Source organism: Coniosporium apollinis, assembly GCF_000281105.1.
Source record: "Coniosporium apollinis CBS 100218 chromosome Unknown supercont1.31, whole genome shotgun sequence".
Classification (NCBI taxonomy): Eukaryota; Fungi; Ascomycota; class Dothideomycetes; genus Coniosporium; species Coniosporium apollinis.
Window position 1 is genome coordinate 379,406 of NW_006913293.1, and position 15,315 is coordinate 394,720.

The following is a 15,315-nucleotide window of genomic DNA, read 5'->3' on the forward strand; positions in this document are numbered from 1 at the left end:
TAGTCTAAGTTCTGAGGCGAGAATGCGACGCTGGATGTTGCATGCAGCTAGTGGGCCGTTTGTGGGGTTGCCGTCGGTGGCAGGGCTGCTAGTGGCCGTTGCAGCCGGACGGCTTCCAGGCTGCGTCACCCTTGGACCCCATGAAGATATTCGTCCTGTCTCCAGAGAATACCAAGGCTCTCGGCATGGTTGGCATCGGAGGCATTGTTAGTCTCCGGGCGAGTATGTCAAGTTGCTACTCCATACGGCGTCATCTCTCCTGGCCTACTAGGTATTTCAGCTGGGCGTGAACTGGAACATGAATAACCGTCGATCCCGATGAAGGCACCGGAATGCTTGTGCCTGGTTTTGCTATGAAGTGGGCTTAATCTAAAACCGGCGTTATGACGGACAATTAATTGGCTGACGCAAGAGCGATACCACGATCAGTTTACCCTCTTTGCTTCGGATCATGGTCTGACCGCTCACAGTCTAAGCTTCCATTATCGTCTTTCCATCATCTTTCGCTGCAAAGTGAGCACTCTGCGTAGGTGTCATATTCGCGTCCTTGATGTTGTTCTACGAGCCGTGACCGTCACTACTCTGGCCAGTCCATATTGTCCTAGTAGTTTTTAATACAGCAGTGTTCACCATGAATGACGGATAGGCATTGTTTGGGCCTTTATCATCAAACAAGAATTACAAGTAATCTCAATCGCCCGTTAGCTTTCGGGCTCTTTGGTGCCTGCTTACAGCGATTTCAACCATGATTGGTAGCCGCGGTTGAGATCTGCATCTACTTGCCTCAAGAAGTGACGACAACCGGACTTGGGATGTAGCATAAAACGACGATCGTTTCGGACATGGAACCAAAAGAGGCTCGATGTTGAGAGAGGAAAGAGACTCATGCTGGGACTACCTAGGTAGTTTGGATTGCAAAGGTTCCGGTACTAGAAGCCTGATGACGCATGTGAAAGCAGTCATAATGATGATGATGCCTTGGGTTGAGACTTGAAGAGTATAAAGGACAGACGAGGTCTCTGAGACATGGAACACCTATCCTCACACAAGCCACTGCAATCAACCATCTTTCTATACCTACACAAAAACAGCAGCACATTCTCTGCCCGTTTTAAGCATCATCACTCACGAAGTCTCTCACAGACTCCTCAACCAACCCAAAATTCAACCCGCAGAAATGAGAACCTCATTCCTCTCTCTCTTTACCCTCAGCGGTCTCTTCGCCGGTTCCCTAGCCGCGCCGACTATCTTCAGCCGTCAAGTCGGGCTCTGCGCGTCTGGTACTCCACAGTGCTGCGACCTCGACGTCCTCGGAATCGCCAACCTCAACTGCCAGACTCCTCCAGAAGTGCCAACGGACATCCAGAGCTTCAACGACATCTGTGCAAGTGTTGGGCAGATCAATCAATGCTGCCTCCTTCCGATCCTCGGCCAAGCCCTCCTCTGCAACTCTCCCGACGGCTCGTAGGTCGATCATCGTCAACACTGGCTTAACTCACTGGACTACTGCTGCTCGCTTGGAAGGTTGCTGTGTGGATCTTGTGGTTTTGTGGCAAAGCCCACAAGGGTTGGCCGAAAGCATGTATTTTGTACGTAAGGCAAGACTACGCGAGAACGTATCATAATTGAGGAGAGAAGGTACTTAGTTGCGCTAGATAGTACGGCGGATATGTATCTTAGAGATGAAGGAAAGTTGCTGAAACGAAGTCTTTCGCGATACTTACGCTTCATACGTGTTCTAGCTTCTCAGCTGCTTTCGTATAAGGCTCTGTTGATATTCGGTGCTATTTAGACAGTGTTCGTACCTGATAAGTGTAGGAAACGATTCAGTAATCGCGCGTTCACAAATAGTGTCACCCCTAGGGACGGCGGTTTACCCAGAACAGCTTCGATCCAGACACAAGAGGCTTCGCTGATGTTGAGATAAGTCTAACAGGCCATGCGCCCAGCCCTCAAGAAGCTTGGAAGTGTAGACAATCGAGACCGCAGTCACAAGTGTCCATATCTCTTCCCCTATCGTTGACAGGGCGGCACGGTTCCCAAGCGCTTGATCAATCGGGCAGCAATGTGAGTGAGCCGACAGTTGAGCACGCCGGCTTGCAAGCAAAATTTGCGGCATAGTCTGCGCGCATCAAACCATCCTGTTAGACTTTGATAAAGTGCGTGTCCTTAAAGGTACACTGGCGTCAGGAGGATGCCAGCCGTCATAAGTAGCCATACGGGCATCTACTGCCGTCCGGCAAGCCCAAGCACATACCTCGAACTGGCCTCAAAGCACTACCAAGCCGTATTTCGATCCACATACACACTAATAAAGCTTCACTAGGTGTCAGTATGATCGCCTCTGCGGATGGCTGCCCAAGTCAAACCATGCTTCGCCGCCAAGCCGGGCAAAAAGCATGGCGAGCTCGGATGACGAAGAAGGGCCCGCAGCGAGCAGCCATGAGCAGAACATCGTGCACTCCTCTCTCTCCCAGACATGCTGAAGAGAGCAGCAAGACAGCCATGGACATGCTCCCGCTGCCTTCGTCTCCAGCAGCGTCGCTACTTCAATGGCCTCGCCGAAGCCGCCAAAGCGAACTACGCCGCCGACCTCGCCCCTGCGACCCACAATGCGCCGGACGCAAAGAACGATGACAGGACGCTGCGGCAGATATTCGACTCGCAGCCCTTTTGGAAGGAGTTCTCGCAGCACGCCAAACACCAGGGCCCAGGCCAGTCGGCAGGCTTGTTCCAAAATCGCTACCTTACCCGACCGGACGGCTTCCAGAAGTTTGCGCATGTCACATTGCAGAAATGCATGAAGCTTGTGGACAAGGTGCTTGCTGCTTCTACTGTAGACGAGTTCAAGAGCTTGGCAAAGGACTTGGATAGGCTCAGCGACCTACTATGCCGCGTCATCGACCTCTCCGACTTTGTGCGCGCGACACATCCTGATCGAAAGGTCCAAGCCGCGGCGACGCAGGCGTATGCGATGATGTTCGAGTACATGAACAAGCTGAACACGACCACGGGGCTGAACGACCAGCTAAAGAAGGCATCGCAGATACCGGGGGTTTGGGATTCATGGACGGAGGAGGAGCAGGTTGTGGCGCACATCTTGATGAAGGATTTCTCCAAGAGCGCCATCGACCTGCCGGAGGGCGCAAGAAACAGGTTCGTGGAGCTGAGCAACGACATCACGAACACGGGAACGGATTTCGTGGACAATATGGCGCCGGAGATGTCGTACTTGCACTTCGAGAGCAGCAAGCTGAAGGGTATGGATCCGACGGTGGTCAGAAACTTCACCAAATGGGGCAAGGTAACATTGCCCACAGTGGGCATGCCCGCTATGATGGCCCTCAGGACAGTTGAGGATGCGGATGTTAGGAGGGAGATCTACATGGCCAACAGGACCGCCTCGAAGGGCAGTATACGGCGGCTAGAAGCCATGCTCAAGTCGCGCGCCGCGCTGGCAAAGCTGTCCGGTCATGACACCTTTGCTCACATGGCTCTCGGAGACAAGATGGCGAAGACTCCTGAAGCTGTCAACCAGTTCCTCTCAGCACTCGCCGCTGACAATTATCCTCGCGTCCAGTCTGAGCTCCAGGAACTGCTGGAGCTAAAGGAGTCAGACGCAAGAAGTGGCAACTTTCCTGCCAGCCTCAACGCTTGGGACAGAGACTATTATACCACGCGGTTGCTGTCGTCCATGCAGACGCGCATCCGTTCCCCCGATTATCTCTCGGCGTACTTCTCCCTTGGTACTGTCCTGCAGGGCCTATCGCGCCTGTTCAGCCGACTCTACGGTGTCCGTCTCGTACCTCGCGAAGCAGCTCCTGGCGAGACCTGGAACGACGATGTGCGACGTCTCGACGTCATTGATGAAGTCGAAGGCCACATCGCGGTCGTCTACTGTGATCTCTTCTCCCGCCCAGGCAAGAATCCCAATCCTGCACACTTCACGCTTCGCTGCAGTCGCGTGATCCAGCCCACCGAGCTTGAGGAAGCCGACTCCACGAACCACCCATTCGACACCGCCATCGAGGCTGCGACGGATGGCATGGCGGCTGCCTACTCCCCTTCGTCGGGAAAGCTACACCAGCTCCCAACCATAGCGCTGATCTGTGACTTTGCTCGCTCCACCCAACGAGGCATGATCGCCAGCAACAAGCCCACTCTACTGACCTTCAGAGACGTCCAGACCCTCTTCCACGAGATGGGCCACGCAATCCACTCTATCCTAGGCCGCACGACGCTCCAAAACGTCTCCGGCACGCGCTGCGCCACCGATTTCGCAGAACTGCCGTCCGTGCTGATGGAGCATTTCGCCGCGGCACCAGAGGTGCTGGGCCTCTACGCTCGCCACTGGGAGACCGATGCTCCGTTGCCGTACCGCCTCGTCGAGGAGCGCCTGGCTCTCGACCGCCGCATGTCGGGTGCCGAAACCGAGAGCCAGATCTTGCTCGCTATGCTTGATCAGGCGTATCATGGCCCGTCGCCTATGCATCCGCAGTTTGACGCCACGGAGATTTACCACCATGTCTTTAATAAGCACTCGGCTGTCCCGGAGCCGAGGGGTACGGCTTGGCAAGGCTTTTTCGGCCACCTGTTTGGTTATGGGGCTACGTATTACGCCTATCTATTCGATAGAGCGATTGCGGGCAAGGTGTGGAAGGACGTTTTCCAGCGGACAGCTGGAGGCGCGGTGGAGAGAGGCGCAGGCCAGAAGTTCAGGGAGGAAGTGTTGATGTGGGGCGGCGGCAGGGACCCGTGGAGGTGTGTGGCGGGGGTGTTGGGAGATGAAAGGCTAGCTGAGGGTGGAGAGAGGGCGATGAAGGAGGTTGGAAAGTGGGGTGTTGGTGAGTAAGAGTTGGGATAGGTTGTTCAAAGGCTTGATTCGTCTTAGGCTTTGTACATACAGGTGGTCCCGGTGGGGAGGGTTGTCAATATACAGTAGCTATTCTGTGTATCGTCGAATCATTGATATGGTACTGCGCTTACTTCAGGTATAATGTAAGGATGTTTACTTACAAATGCAGTACTCCTCGAATGTGCGTAACTGGCTTCAACAATGTAACACGCAGAGGCTTACTCCGAGACACGAACGTTGCGCCAAGGTTAGCTTAGAGTTGCAAAATAGTCCCTAGGAACGGAGAACGTCAACCGATATGGAAGTGGATCAAGGAAAGATTGAAGAGAAGCTTGCTGCTCTGTGCTTCCAGATCACGTGTATCGTCGACCAGGGAGTGATGCCGCGCACGGGGTTATGTGGCACCATACCTAGTGTCTTGACATATTGAGCAAAGCTTGGTCTGGGCAAGGACGTGACCAGTGCAGATAACTAGAGGGCATAGATGCCGCGTAACCCATTGTGCCGCATAACCCTCTGGTCGGCGTTATTGAGGGCAAGTTCATTTCAGCCCGTTCTTCAGCCACTTCAGCCTTGGAAAGCATGTGTCAGCCACGTGATTACCTTTGGTTTCATTAAGCTCGCCTCAACCTCGAGCCCCTCTCCGGACAAAGCTCACAGATCCACATATTCTGGGTGTTCCACTTCTGCGCGCTCACAAATGCAGTTGATCGATCATGCAATGTCCCGATACCCAGAGGATGGAAGAATTGCCACCAATCAACAGCTAAGGCGACAGCCACGCCCACATCGCATCGGTAAGGATGATAAATCTGCGAATATTTCGTATTCATCAGCCCTGACAATGCAAGCACGCATACCCTAAACCCAAAGTGGAGCAGTCTGTCGGATCCGCCATGCATCAACCCGGACGGCGCGCAGAGCCAAGCTTCGTACATCTGCAGCTTTACCCGAAACAGGACATCAATTGCGGTCATGGCAGGGGTTCAAGATCTCTTAAATCTGACTGCATCGTTACTCGATATTTTTCCTCCAGACACTCTGTCCTCTCCCCGCTAACGCTGCACTCAATACGACAATAGTCAAAGGAGCGCGTGTGCATATGTGCCTGTCGACCACGTTCCCCTCTTTCCCCTCTCGTCATTCCACTCCTCTCTTCAGTCCAACCCTTCAACCAACACGTCCTCACCAGGGATGATGGTCCCGTTCAGCACGGCAGCTCCGTGACCCCTCGCCAGCTCCCCATACACCGGGAAATATTTATCCAGCCATGGGATCACGGCTGCAGCACCTGGCGGACTGCGCCAATCGCGCATCAAGTCGCAGACGATGCTGAACAGGCTAACCAGCTGCACTCCAGCCGCCTGCATACGAGCATTCGCGGTATCTCGGATCAGCCCCGTGGTCGTACCGGAAGCCTCGACATTCGCCCACACGCTGTAGCCCTCAGCGCGAAGGGAGAGCGCGAGGAACGCCGTGCCTTTACGGGATGTGGATCAGCTAGTGCACGCAGCAAATGTTGCGGAGGAAGGGCGGGGAACGTACAGACGTCCGTCACGATACCAGCCACGATGACCTGCCTTTTTCCTGTAGCACGGATAGCTTCACGGAACTCGGCATTGTCCCAGGCGTTCACTTCGCCCTGACGCTGGATCAGCGGAGCGTCGGGATACATGTCGGTGATCAATTGTGGGAGAGGGCCATTCGGGCCTGGTATAGGTTAATACCAATCATTGCGCCTCCGAGCGGCGGTGGACAGACCTTGTTGAGCCGAAGTGGTCATGACGACCGGGATATCAAACAGCTGCCCCAGCGCCGCATGAGCGATCATGTTGTTATGATACAGGGTTGCGTCGAAGTCGCGAGCGAGTTGATAGAGGCCGACTTGAAGGTCGAGGATCAGGAGGACCTTTTTGCTGCTCAGCTTGGATCATGGACTTGCGTGGTAGAACCAACCGAGTCATTCTGGCTGAGTCTCTCCCATGGCACAGCTGAAGACTGGTCAGCATCGTTTGCGTCTTGTTGAGCAAGGAGATGTACCGTCTGCTGAAACAAAGCTGGCGAAGGCGCCGCCGATAAAGCAAGCCGAGGTGCTGAGCTTCATGATTGATCGGGAATTGGGAGTGGGAGCCTCAATGTAGAGCTTCGATGTGTAATTTCGGTGTGCGATGGAGCTGAGAATGGAGCATCTCTGTCCGCGGCAGAGTGCTCTTTATATTGGCGGTTCACCATAGCTCTTGCTAGCTATCAGATGCTGCTTTGCAATTCTGATAAATCCAAGACAAATCCATGAGGGACCCATATATCTTGCACAGTCCACCTGCAGCTAAGGGGTCTCGCATGCGCTGCAACACGTGCCCATGTAACCTTGTATGCAGCCCATTCTTAGGGTTACCCTAACCCAAAAGGATGCATGCAGTACCTTTGCAAGCTGCTACATACGCTTGTGCATTTGTATTCGCCAAGATACGAATTACTCTACCAGGTCGAGCTTGAGCAACCATAACGCGGTGTGGAGGTTCACAATCCGCTGCGCCTCACACAAAGGTACGCTCAGCCACCACGCCTGCACCCAGCTTCATCTGGTTCCAGCTACAGTATCAGCTCTACTCGCCGACTTTTGAAATTCTACCCAGTTTCAACTTCCAGGTTTTCGAAATGGCAGGATTTGGTTTCTCCCCAAGCGACATAATGGAGTTTGGCGCACTTGTCACAAAAGTAACTTTTGCGTTAAGGAAAGCGGGTCGAAGAGCGGGTAGTTGACGGCTATGCGGTCATGCGAGGGTCTTCAAGCTGTGCTCAACGGGGCCCAGCACCTCGAACTTCCAAAGCTCTCTGGGACTTCAGCAACCAGATAAAGTGATAGTCAGTAGACGCGGAAGAGTTGACCAAGGATTTCTGGAAGACCGTAGCGCGGTATGAAACCCCCTAGGGCACACAGCTACACAGAGTACTTTACTCAAGGAGTTGACTAGTCTTCTTTTCCGCTACCCTACAACAAGAGCCATCCATACGTCCACCAGCCCAAGCAGAGTGTGTACTCTTCCGGACGGCCCTATTGTATCAGATCGGGACGGCTTGCCGCCGCAGTTCCCTGGATTGCCAAGCGTTGACACTGCAGATTGGGAAGCCACATCCGAAAGAGGCGGAGATAGTGGAGTTCCCAAACACTACCCAATTGTCGGCACAACAGCTGGACTGGATGGAGGAAGCGAACAATGTGTTTCGGTCTTTGGATCTGGCGGACTCTTATCACCCAACATGGACAAGATACGACAAATCGACGCACCGCATGCACCACTTTTACTCACTGCAGGCGAGCCTTCACTCTCGCCTTCCCAAATCAGAGAGATAGAAGATGCAGCCAAAAATTCTGGAGCATCAGGCATCGGAAAAGATAACCAGTCACAAGAGCAACGAACTTTTATAAAGTACAAGCCCTCAGTTTCGCGGCGGAGCTGGAGAGTGTAGGGCTCGCCATCTCAGCCGTACGTCTTGTCGGTACAGGAATGCGACTTTTTGCAAAATTAGATCAGCTGTCCCGGGAGACTTTAAAGATCAGATAAGGTACCACGTTTGCGTAAGCAAAGCACTCAAATGTCGCGAGTATGGTTGGTTAGTTATGAGAGAGGATTTCGATCTGGCCAGCTACATAGATGCTGAACGGTTGGCTTTTGCCGTCCAAACCGCCTCACCGCGGTTCGGAACCATGACAGATACGTTCGCACCTGAATCATTGTTGTGAGTGCAGTTAGAGTCTTGCCAAGCATGAGCTGAAGCTCCATCGACGATATCGAAGAGGGACAGCTGACACGGCTGCAGTATCTTGAGGCGCGGCTGATCCAGGCTTATAGATGTTACCGCGAACGTGCGATGCTGCAACCCCTGTTTACCTGTCAAGCCCTGCTATTTGAGGATTGCCTAGACTCCCGTTTTGGAAGTCTTACCATAAGTATCTTTTCAGCCTCGTCAGCGCAGCCCGCTATTCCTTCCGATTAGTCACTCTCTCACGTCCCCGCTCTCACTTACTATCTATGACAAATGTTCTTACCGCGAGATATTCAGGCAGCATGTCAGACGAAGGTCCAAATCCTCTATTAATACAGTCTTTGGATGTCAGCCCTTGCGGAGTCCGGCAGGAATGTTCAGCTCCGACAAATACGATAACCGATTGAGACCGAGGAAGCAGATACTACATAGTGATAGCAAGAATCACTATTCATAGTCCTTCGGCAGATGCTTTACTTGGGCTGAAGTCAGATTCCCCCTCGCTCGAACTTCCAACATTGCCAACTATTAGCCCCAGTCAAGACACAAAGAATGGTAGTAAGATATCAATACTTGTTCTCTGGCCCTATGCGAGATGGGAAAGCTGTCTCACATATCATAGTCTGTAACCATCACGTTTGAGTATGTCACGGGTCTGAAGCGATCCATATTTCAGAACCCGCGTTTGAGAGGCAGCTGGGATAGCAATGGCCGATATTCCGAGCAATGGACCGAGAGCCCTATGAGGACAATCGATGGCACTGATGGTTGCCCCATGTTCACTGCTTCCGTTTCCTTGGATCTGGCAGACAAGGATAAAACATTCCGATGGGGTGTAGTTCTAGATGGTAATGAGCTCTCGAACTTTTGGGGGATCCCAAGAGAGGTTGAGGATGTCAACTCCGCGGAGCGGTCTCTTAAGTTTCAGATTCAGACAGGAGCTCCCAATCAACAGGCGGAACGCTACTACTTGACACATTGCCGTCGGCTCGGAGCCAACAAACGCATTCCAACGGGGGATGGAGAGCACTTGCTACACTTTGCCGTCTGGGCACCAAACGCGCAAGCGGTATCTGTTGTCTTTGGTAATCCGAACCTTGGCTACATCGATGACCTGGGCGTAGAGATCAACAGCAGCCCTCCGGTGGTGGTCCTGACCCGATCGCAAGATGGAGTTTGGGAGGGCAGCCCAGAACAGGCTTACAACACTTTCCAGGGCCTCCCTTACATGTATCAGATTCTCAACAAACAGGGACAGACAGTTTACCGAACCGATATTTTCTCGCGCAGCCAAATCGGGAAAGGTGATCAAAAACCACCGCACTGGAATCGAGATGTCGAGAATTTGGATGTCTTCTCAGCTGCAGCGTTGTCATTGACCCCGACATGGTAAGGGAAGGATTTGCATCGGCAGCGCCTATTCTTATCCCCGCTGAGGAGTTCTGGGCAACTGAGTTTCCGAATGGCCGTACAGTTCCGACAAACCTGGACGATCTTGTCATCTACGAGTTACATGTCGGTTCGCTCGGCTTCGGAAAGACAACGAGCGGCGACTTGAGCGACGCTATTCAGTTTCTGCATCACCTGCGCAGACTCGGTGTAAATGCGGTCGAACTGATGCCCATGGCTGAGTTTGGCGGGAAAGCGGGCTGGGGTTATGGAAACACCCATCACCTCTGCGTGGAGTCAAGCGCTGGTGGTCGTGACAAGTATCGCCATTTCGTGCGCGAGTGTCATCAGAATGGAATTGCCGTCATTCAGGACGTGTGTTACAACCACTACGATTACTACGCAGACCGTGCTGAATGGGCTTACGATTCCACGCTTGCAGAGGAGAACATCTACTATTGGTATGAAGGACCAAGGTCTCAGTACTCAGATTCGTCTGGAGGCTACCTCGATAATGGTTCAAGCGGGTTCACTCCGCGGTTCTGGGACGAAAACATTCGCCAGCAGTTCATCAGTAGTGCCGCTTTCCTGGTCGAGGAAATGCACGTCGATGGACTCCGCGTTGACCTAACGGATGCCATTCACCGGGACAACAAGCTCCACGCTGATGGGCGCCAGGTCGGCGCTGCCAATGTATACGGGCAGAAGTTTCTGCGTCAATGGAGTCGAACGCTGCATATGATTAAGCCGTCAGTGATGCTGATCGCGGAAGATCACACAGGGTGGGATGCAGTCACGAAACTACCAGAACAGGGTGGACTCGGATTCCAGGTGAAGTGGGAGGTTGGTTTCTATCACAGCCTTATTGGCGATTCGCACCATTCGGCAGGTTGGCCTCGGCAGCTTTTGAATGCAGGATTCGGTGGAAACGACGCGCTCGAGTTCGATAAGTTCTCTGGAACTCTCTACAACACGCAATATCATCGGGTGGTTTTTCCCGAATCACACGACGAAGCTGGTAACGCTGGAGGCACTGCTCGCACCATAGTGGTCGCCGTTGGTCATGCGCCTGTATATGGTCCAACACGCACCGTGGCCGAAGCCCGGTGCCGTCTGTGCTACGGTCTGTCGCTTCTCTCTGCAGCTACCCCTATGTTCTTCATGGGCGAGGAGGTGGGCGCTCAGAAGCCTTACACGTTCGACAACTTTGTCCACCACCGGGAAGACATTACTGGACTGCGAGATGGGATAGGTGGATTCATGTTTCGTTTCTACCAGGAGCTAATCAGTCTACGAAAGGAGCTAGCCTCTATTCGATCCCGCAACATCGACATCCTGCACCAGTCTAATAGCAATCGAGTAATTGCGTTCAAGCGATGGAGCGGCAACGAAGAGGTGATTGTTGTGGGCAGCTTGAACAACTCAGCGTTCAGCAACGGATACACGGTGTGGAAAGACGCCACGGCCATTCCCAACGCGAGCTGGAAAGAGGTCTTCAACAGCGACTCCGCGTTCTATGGCGGTCAGAACATCGGAAACTACGGACAGGCGATTCAGGTGACCGACAATCGTCTTAATGTTGTTTTACCTGCAAATGGCTTTGTTGTGTTGGTAAAGCAGTAACGAACTGGAATGTATCAAGTTATGGTCTTCACAGCGGGGAAAATCATTGGCTTTCAGTACCTCCAGACCTACATCATCAACCCGTATTCTAGGTTCGCGGTATCGGTCGTTGGCGCCTCGACGGCGTTGAGATTGCTGGCTGGATTTGGGTTTCTGCTGTTTGCGCCGTACATTGTATAGCGTCCTGGAGTACGGATCGGGATGTATGCTATCGCGCGCTTGGGCTACTGAGGCCGTTTTTGCTGTGGAAGTTCGGTCCGCAGCTTAGGGGTTGAAGCAACTTTGTAACTGAACCAACAAGTTTTTCCTTATCCTCTTCGTGCGGCTTGTCATTGGGGAGCGGTTAGCATTATCAAACGCAGAGTGTCTGAGTTGTAACTTTGTCGTGGTGCTCCTGGCGCAGGGTCACGTGAACATCACGTGATCGTTTGACGACTCCGGACTTTCCTTTGCGATCGTGCACCTAAGCGACTATCCGGGTACGTGCACAACCCGCTTATTCTGATAGCTTCACTGAACTGCTTGTTCTCCGGTGCACTTTAGCATCTTTGTTCGCTCTCGCGCACCCTTATGCCTACGCGTACATATAGGCACCCGCAGCTCGACGGATAGAGCGTGAACTCATCCGGTGGGGGCTGAAATGGCACAGCACTTTCCCCTTGCAGTAGAGGCGTACCCTATGCCTGTCAGGCGGCCAACGTCAGCGAGCTGAGTCCATTGCAGCCAATGACTGCGGAGACCAGCCATCCGTAAATTTCCAGGTGTAAATTGCACGATGGCGGCCTCATTTCTGTCTCGATCCTCAAGCGTCCGAGGTAACCCAAGCCCTACTGTTCTCTGATATTCGGCCTTACAAACCTCCAAGTCCTCATTCAATCTGCGCTTTCTGCAATATGCGTCTTTCTATTCCTATAGCTGTCGCTGTCCTTACCCGCGTTGCTTCGTCCCACGGCAGGACCGACCAGGTGGATGTGGCCATCGTTGGGGCGGGGTTAAGTGGACTTAGTGCTGCAAAGGAACTCAGCGCTGTCGGCAAGACCATCCTCGTTCTCGAAGCAAGGGACAGAGTAGGCGGGCGTATCCTCGACGTCAAACTGCCTAATGGCGGCGTGGTGGAAACCGGCGCCGCTTTCATCGGGCCATCGCAGGATCGCGTACTCGCGTTGGCTGCCGAGCTGCAGCTCGAGACGTTCCCGACGTACAACTCGGGCGAAAACGTACTTTGGCAAGACGGTGAGCGGGTTACCTACCCCACTGAAGGACCAGCCGGGAATATCCCGCCCATATCGGAATCCAGCCTTATGCAACTAGCAGAGGCACAAGCGCGACTCAACGCTATGGCGCAGGAAATCGACGTGAATGCCCCATGGAACCACCCTCAGGCCGTAGAATTGGACAGCACGACATTTGATTCCTGGCTCGACGGGGCGACACCGCTGGAGGAGGCGCGCTTTTTGTTCGACGTTGCAACGACTTCGATCTTCTCGGCAGAGCCGCGGGAACTGTCCCTCTTGTACGTGGTTGCGTACATCGCGTCGGCAGGCAACTCGACCACTCCCGGTACGCTTGAGCGGCTTACCAGCACCGCCGGCGGCGCACAAGAGCGTAGGATTAAGGGCGGCATGCAGCAGCTCGCTGTGAAGTTGGCAGAGCGGCTGGGCAAGAAGCGAATCGCCCTCAACGCGCCCGTGCGGCGTGTCGAGCGGCGTGGAGATAGCTACCAGGTGACTGCAGATGGAATTACAATCAAGGCCAGGCACGTCGTCATCGCTATGTCGCCTCCGCTTGCCGCTCGTATAGTCTACAGGCCGCAGCTTCCAGCCCAGCGGGATCAGCTCACCCAACGTCTCCCAATGGGCTCCATCGGCAAGGCCATCGCGATCTACAACCAGCCATTTTGGCGCGCAGACGGCCTCACCGGGCAGGCCGTCAGCGACAGCGGGGTGGTACGGTCGGCCTTTGACATCTCGCCCGAGGACGGCTCCTACGGGGCGCTTATGGGTTTCATCGAAGCGGACCAGATGCGCAAGCTGGACGACAAGTCCGAGCAGGAGATCCAACTCAGAGTCACCAACGACTTCGTCAATTATTTCGGGACGAACGCCTCGAACCCGATCGGATGGGTCATCCAGCGGTGGGACAATGAGGAGTTTTCGCGGGGTGGGCCTGTGGCTTTCGGCCCGCCGGGAGTTCTCACGCAATACGCTCCAGCACTTACGCGGCCATTCGAAAGGATTCATTTTGCGGGCACTGAATCGGCGCCGTACTGGACTGGATACCTTGATGGAGCTATTCGTTCGGGAGAGCGTGTGGCCAAAGAAATCCTAGATGCCTTTTGAGAGCGTGGGCACAGCGAAGGAGGGTTGCTTAGCTTTGCGCCTTTAATAAACCGTGTTGACTCGATTGAGACTGCATCTGTATCGATATTCTGCTAATAGCACCTGGATCTATGATTTCGCGAATGGGTATTCCATTCCCATACAAACGTGGTAAATCCAGGACAAATCCTCAAGGGGCCCATGTACCTGTAGCTAGAGGGTCCCGCATGCGCTACAATACGTGCCCATGTAACCTTATATGCAGCCCATCGAAGCGATCCCTACCTTATTTTGTGTGGAATTCGAATGGATGCATGCAGTACCTTCGCACGCTGCCACGCTTGTACATGTGTTCAGCAACTTGCGAATAACTCAGAACTTGATCCGACTACGAATATCAGCACTAATTCTGATGTGGTCCCTAGTTGGTGGAACGATGGAAGATGGAGCACCGCATAGAACCTACTTCTGGCGAGTTTTGGATAGCGTTGGAATCCTTCAGACGGGAACCGGTACCCTTAAGTGCTTATGGCGATGAGCGTAAGGTTGTGTTCACTGCGAAATCATGTGCTATGTTCCCAGTTACGCCACTGGCTCGACTCAGAAGGGTGCATGGTTAATCTATCGGAGTTGTCCAACCCGTTGCTTTTCAAAAACAAGAAGCCCACATCGTCCGCGGCTCCACCACAGGATTTCTTCACCGAGCCATGATAGCCGACAATTCCTGCACCGAGTTTCTTCATACCCGTCTTTTTCGGAGATCCGCAAGACAAAGCAGTCACGATGCGCCGAAGATCTTGGCGCCCCCTCTCTTCACCTGAACACGATCGCCACCCGGATACAGGTCAGAGCCAATCGGGCTTCCTGGGATTATGGTCTTTCTAGCCGCCCTGTCTTCGGCATCTTCCTCGGAGGCTCAGCAGCTATGTTCGCGGAAGACGCGGTGGCGAGAACCAAGTTGATCAGCACCGCCAGCCAGATTGCTGCCACGCCGAGAGATTCCAGACCGACCACCAGCCGACGGGGCGCCGATAGATGGAGCACCGATAGTGAGAGAGGTTTACTAGGCGCACGGAGCATTCCTATGGCCGAAACTCTTACGATTGCCGCGCGGATAAAGGTGAGGGCCAATCAGCATGCCCTCGGTGGCAGTAGTCTTTCCATCTAGACTGTAGGCGGGGTCATGAAAGAAGCGACAGTGCGTCCTCTGCGGACATCCACCTAGGGCAGTGTAGGAGGCGCATGGAGCCTTTCAGTTGCCGAGCTTCTTGCAATGATCATGGTCTGGATCATTGTTTCGTCCGCTCGCCGCTCCGTGTCTCCCGAGTGTGCAAGGCCATGGACTGTCGTTGTACGCGAGGT

At 53.7% G+C, this 15,315-nt stretch overlaps 5 protein-coding genes across 5 annotated transcripts; 4 read left to right on the forward strand and 1 right to left on the reverse strand.

Moving 5' to 3' along the window:
* Positions 1-1,177: 1,177 nt before the first annotated feature.
* W97_06189 (uncharacterized protein) lies at positions 1,178-1,468 on the forward strand (the record flags this gene model as incomplete). Its single annotated transcript, XM_007784199.1, has 1 exon — positions 1,178-1,468. One exon carries the CDS (start codon positions 1,178-1,180, stop codon positions 1,466-1,468), a length of 291 nt encoding a protein of 96 aa, XP_007782389.1.
* A 1,011-nt stretch (positions 1,469-2,479) lies between these two features.
* On the forward strand, positions 2,480-4,852 carry W97_06190 (mitochondrial intermediate peptidase; the record flags this gene model as incomplete). The annotated part of the gene is made up of 1 exon (XM_007784200.1): positions 2,480-4,852. The coding sequence occupies one exon, from the start codon at positions 2,480-2,482 to the stop codon at positions 4,850-4,852; it is 2,373 nt and encodes a 790-aa protein (XP_007782390.1).
* A 1,160-nt stretch (positions 4,853-6,012) lies between these two features.
* Positions 6,013-6,959, reverse strand: W97_06191 (uncharacterized protein; the record flags this gene model as incomplete). The annotated part of the gene is made up of 5 exons (XM_007784201.1): positions 6,013-6,335; positions 6,401-6,565; positions 6,617-6,764; positions 6,812-6,846; positions 6,896-6,959. 5 exons carry the CDS (start codon positions 6,957-6,959, stop codon positions 6,013-6,015), a joined length of 735 nt encoding a protein of 244 aa, XP_007782391.1.
* Positions 6,960-10,009: 3,050 nt separating this feature from the next.
* Positions 10,010-11,635, forward strand: W97_06192 (uncharacterized protein; the record flags this gene model as incomplete). The annotated part of the gene is made up of 1 exon (XM_007784202.1): positions 10,010-11,635. The coding sequence occupies one exon, from the start codon at positions 10,010-10,012 to the stop codon at positions 11,633-11,635; it is 1,626 nt and encodes a 541-aa protein (XP_007782392.1).
* An 893-nt stretch (positions 11,636-12,528) lies between these two features.
* On the forward strand, positions 12,529-13,974 carry W97_06193 (uncharacterized protein; the record flags this gene model as incomplete). The annotated part of the gene is made up of 1 exon (XM_007784203.1): positions 12,529-13,974. The coding sequence occupies one exon, from the start codon at positions 12,529-12,531 to the stop codon at positions 13,972-13,974; it is 1,446 nt and encodes a 481-aa protein (XP_007782393.1).
* Positions 13,975-15,315: the final 1,341 nt, after the last annotated feature.